This window comes from Channa argus, chromosome 9 (genome assembly GCF_033026475.1).
Source record: "Channa argus isolate prfri chromosome 9, Channa argus male v1.0, whole genome shotgun sequence".
NCBI classification, from domain to species: domain Eukaryota; kingdom Metazoa; phylum Chordata; class Actinopteri; order Anabantiformes; family Channidae; genus Channa; species Channa argus.
Genome location: NC_090205.1, coordinates 5,270,960 through 5,276,261, shown reverse-complemented (window position 1 = coordinate 5,276,261; position 5,302 = coordinate 5,270,960). Strand labels below are relative to the sequence as shown.

Here is a 5,302-nt window from a genome sequence, read left to right as displayed (position 1 = left end):
TGCAGAAATGGTCCAGAGAAAAGGCCAGAGAAACTGTTTTTGAGTACTTCATCCACCACTGCCTGCCACCATACACCTGTGCATTTCTTACTTAATTTGAGTGACTACAATGTTTGTTAAAAAAAAAAAAGGCTTCTAAGATTTTTAAATATTGCTACTTTGAGCAAGTCCAGTTGCCACTGAACAGTACATTTGACATAAGACATGATTTACAATGTTCACCAATGATCTAGTCAATTACTTAACATGAATCCAACTGAGCAGTGGCCACAATTACTTCACTTCCTGAAGCATAAACTGAAGACAAATGAAGCAAGAACAACGAGGAACCGAAAACACTAAAGACTTAGTGTATCACAGAAACTCGGCATCAGAGGGCTGATAGGATCTAGACTTCATATAGACTATAAACAAGCATTAAAATTTATTTATGACTTTGTTTGTTTGTCCAGTTTTTGTTGTTGTGTGTGAAAAGTATCTGATTTCTAGACAGTTCATTCAAACGTTTTTTTGTCAAAATCCTTTCAATTAAAGCTGACAGCAGAAACAAATCTCTTCTTTCTGCATTAGCAGGACAGCTACATCAACTCAAAAGTGAATAGTACAAACTTTAAAAAGGTTGAACCCACAGTCTGACTTAGTTGCTCTCTCCTCTACATCCCACATAATGACCTATGATGGAATCCAGCAGGTGTCCCTGAATAAACATTTTTACTATTTATCCAATATAATTTCAGATACACAAGGGTTAGAATATTTAGACTTGGGTGGAGCATTTGTTAGTTTTTAATATTATTGTACTTTATCTTTTATATTTATTACAAACATTTTAATGTAATGCTGGCCAGTACTACTCCAACTCAACTAAGTTAAATTAACACTAGACTGACAGATTTAAACAAATGTCGATATTAGAATGTTTCCACGTGTAAACTTGGTGTCAGATGTGTTATATGTTACACATGTTATATGTTGTACATTTTTTACAGAAATTATCAATAGACACAGGACACTGATCACAATGTCTGCAGGTTTCTGTAACATATGGTTCATATGGAACTAATGAAAAGACGGTGTTCCCACTTTATACTGAATAAAATGTTTTAAACTCTGTCTCTACAGTATATTGGCCTCAGAGGAGTCAGGCTGCAGGATCTGAAGGGTAACAATGAGTTTAAGACATTTTCTGAACCAGCGGTAGAAAAAGGCATAAATCACAGGGTTTAGACAGGAGTTAAAATAGAAAAGACAAATCACAAAGGCTGCGGATGAAGCATTCATCAAGCTGTTCCCAGCTGTAAGAATGACAATAAAGATGTAATATGGACAGAGACATATTAGAAAAACAACTACAACAACACCAAGAGTTATAGCTGCTTTCATCTCAGATTTCTTAATAGTTACACTCACTGAGCCCTGGAGTTTGACTGCAACAACGTGAGACCTCATGGCTCGAGCCTGAGATGCAGCCACCACAAATACCCTCATATACAGGACTACGATGATGGTGACAGGAGCAAAAAAGGAAAAAAACAGATCAGCAAGTCCAGCAATGTAGTCACCACCAACAACACACTCACCAGAGCAGGAAATATACCTGCCTGGTTGTTCCAAATTATCCTTCAACAGAAAACTTTGATAGATGACAGAACATATCCAACACAGACAGACACAGACCTGAACTCTTTTTGGAGTGACTTTGGTGGAGTAATGTAGAGGATCACAAATAGCCACATAACGGTCAACACATATGAGAACCATGGTTCCTACTGAGGCCGACGTTACAATGTAGGCGACATACTGATACAGAGTACACATGATGTTCCCGAGGAACCAGCAGCCGTCTATGAGCACAATTTGAAAGAACAAGAGGACGCCTACGAAGAAATCAGAGACAGCCAGAGAGAGGAGGAAGAGGTTGGTGGGCGTGTGGAGCTGCCTGGAGGGACAACAAGCAAAACATATCAGATGCAATGGCCCGAAATACAATATAAGGATTTTCCACCTAACTCCTACAAGCATGATGTTACAACCTATCGCACAATTTTGCTCATACTTAAAGTGCGAGATGGAGATGATGACCAGAAGGTTGAGGGTGGTGGTGAGCAGAGAGATGAAAGACAGTATACTGTATGTCATCATAACCTCAAAGTGAGTTCGCTTTGGTTTTGTGCAGGAGGCGTTGAGCAGTTGTGGAAAGCAGAGTTCTGCTGAGGCCTCCATCATCACAGAGAGAGAGAGGGAAAGCGAGCTAATTGCCCAAAGCTCTCTGTATTACTGTCGGTTTATACCTGTCCTCTCTCTCCCCTCTCCTCTGCTATTTTTAGTTCATAGCAAAGATTTACTCCATGTGGGATTCATATTCTGGAGACAAGTACAAACTGACTTAAACTCATTAAATACTTGGTATTTGAAGTAAAGTTCTGTGAATTGTGCAGCATGTTTTCAGAAACTCCCAAACCACAGATGTGGACGGAATTACCAACTCTAATGATGACAGCAGAATAAATTTCAAGAAATGTTTTCATTCTGACTTATAAAAATTCTTTGAATTGGTAAAGCATAGTCTAAGCTTCACTAGGTAATCGAATGTAATATTGAATATAATTTCCTATGTATTGAGGTTTTTCACCGGTGTCACCCAGACAAGTGACTTTTGGTTTGGCCACCACATTGGACATATCGACGAGAATACAGCGAGTGATACTGTCAATTTCAAGTGTTTCCTGTTGTGTAGGAATTGTTACCCGGTAGCTCATTCACTTGACTCATTTTAGTCTTTTTTCTGACGAGTGAGGACTCGGGTTGACAGCTCATGCATGCTAACACGCTCACAAGGCTAATGCTACCAAGCTGATCTTTAACAAAGGCGTTTCCTACGTTCTCCATCTTTGTTTAGCACATTAGCATGCTAACCAATGCTAGTTAGCAGTAACAAAAAAAAAATAAAAAAAAATAGAAAACTGTTTTTGATGAGAGCGGACTCATTTTATAAAGACTGTTGTCATAAATTGAAGTGTTGAATGAAATTCAGCCCTGGTGGTGCTCAATGAAAAGTAATGTGATCACCAAAAGTATCAGAATATTCTGAAAAACATGTGAATGTCCTGACCCGGAGGACAGGGCCCTCCTGGTGTACAATAAAGTTTACTTTGTCCGTTATGCTCCCTCTCTCCATGATTGAATTTGGATCCACCTAAATACAAATTGTGACAGTAACAAGGTTAAAGGGAGTGAACCATCTCTTTGTAGTATTATAAGCTGTAGTTCACCAATTCACAACAAAGTCATCTAAGGGCACTTTCCATAATAAAGTCGACACTATAAAGATATGTACAGAGAACTCAACAATTCCCCTTTGAGCAAACTCTAAACAACAATGGAGAGAAAAAACTCCCTTTAAGGGAAGAAACCTGAAGCAGAACCAGACTCAGGGTAGGCGGCCATCTGCCTTGACCAGTTGGGGCAAGTGGAAAGTGGATAGAGAAAAGAAAAAGCAAGTCAGACAAAGCATGTCTCTTGAATCTGGCTTGTAGTATTTTTTCTGTTTTAATCACACTCATATGTTAATTTATAAAAATCGTAGTAGGAAATTCTCCGACGTTACCAGTAGCACCAAAGATGACTATCCCAGTTAGTTACTGTACCATTCCAATATCAGGACCCTGACACTGAAACAGCTAAATGGAATTCAGCCATCATCAATTTAGTCATTTACATCAGTGCTTTTGCGCCAAAAGGAAAAAGAAACAGTAATGAATGCACATTCCTTTTTTTTTCTAATCGTGCTTTTTATTTTTAGTCAAATTCAGGTTTTCATTCTTCATCAGGCCTCTGTCAACAGTGCTTTATTAAAAGTCATAACTTATAAAGGTTGTGGAGCATAATGACATACTGGTATTTACTAGAATTTACCAGTGTAGCGTAACCCATGATAATAAGCTCAATTATGAATTAATTACTATAGTATCAATTCAACTAAATATTTCTATTGTGTGGAGAAAAATACTTTGCTATCGCATCACACCAGGGAAGACATTTTATTAATTATTAGAGGGAGGAATAATGGATAAGTCACAAACAAAACAGAAATTAGTAAATGGAACAAAAGCAAACACCCACGCATAATATCAATGTGAGTAATTAAAGGGCCATTACATAATTATGATCTCTTTGATTCTCTTGACAACACATTTTACTGTACAGGTCAACAGAAAAATGTTTCATAGGGTTTAAATATTAATTATCTCTGTTTACAGCATCAGGATTACTCACTATCTTTATTCACAAAAAAGCACTGTTCACAAGATTAAAATTGGCTTTTTCATTGCAATGCTTTAACCGAAAATGTCCAAGTTATTCTTTTACCATTTTTAGTAACTCACCATTTAACTAATCTGATAATGTGTGTTCTGATTTCTGGTAACTTCAGTCCGTACATTAGCGGGTTCAAAACTGGGGGAATCAGGACAAATTCTAGTGATACAAGAATAGCCACAAATGGATTTAGCTCGTGGACACTATATATGTTGAGGACAGTATCAGAAAATGATGTGACACAGTAAATCACAATGGAAATAACATGAGGGAGGCAGCTTTGTAACACTTTCCCCCTAAATTCGGAGGAGTTTTTCCAACAAAGAAGCACGATTCTAAAGTAACTATAAAAGATACAACAAATGGTGAGGAAAGAAAAAAATATGGCCGCCGTTGTGGAAATAATTTGGGTGACAGGGGAGGCAACACATGACAGTTTCACAACATTCCAGCTGGCACAGTATAATTTTTGAATCTTATTGCCACATAGAGGAATCCACGTGGTCACATAAATGTATACTGACAGGTACAAAGCTGGACAGAGCCATGAAAAAGCTGCCAGCATTTGCACCGTTTTAAACCTCATTCTGCTGTGATAATGTAAAGGTTGACATATAGCGACGTATCTATCATACGACATAGCGCCTAAAATTGTCACCTCACAGAATGCATACGTGTAAATGACATAGATCTGAGTGAAACAAGCCGGACGTGAGATTAAATGGGTATCAGACAGAATGTCCATCAGGAATCTGGGGAAAAAGCCTGCAGAGCCATACAGAGCATTGACAGAGAGCAGAGCGATGAAAACATACATGGACTCGTGTAGCACCCTCTCACATGCTATAACCACGATTATGACAAGATTAGCAGAGACAATGAAGCCATACAACAGAAGGCAGAGCCCAAAGGCTGGGTAACGGTAAAAGCCAATATTCACAAAAATGCTCAAGTTGAAGTAAAAGGGCTGAGTACTGTTTTCCAT

At 38.2% G+C, this 5,302-nt stretch overlaps 2 protein-coding genes across 2 annotated transcripts; both read right to left on the bottom strand.

Moving 5' to 3' along the window:
* Positions 1-894: 894 nt before the first annotated feature.
* Positions 895-5,302, bottom strand: LOC137132970 (olfactory receptor 10A3-like). Its single transcript, XM_067516012.1, has 2 exons — positions 4,394-5,302; positions 895-933 (listed from the first exon to the last, which is right to left on the bottom strand). The coding sequence occupies exons 1-2, from the start codon at positions 5,300-5,302 to the stop codon at positions 895-897; spliced, it is 948 nt and encodes a 315-aa protein (XP_067372113.1).
* LOC137132801 (trace amine-associated receptor 1-like) lies at positions 1,117-2,223 on the bottom strand. The gene is made up of 2 exons (XM_067515789.1): positions 2,057-2,223; positions 1,117-1,939 (listed from the first exon to the last, which is right to left on the bottom strand). The coding sequence occupies exons 1-2, from the start codon at positions 2,221-2,223 to the stop codon at positions 1,117-1,119; spliced, it is 990 nt and encodes a 329-aa protein (XP_067371890.1).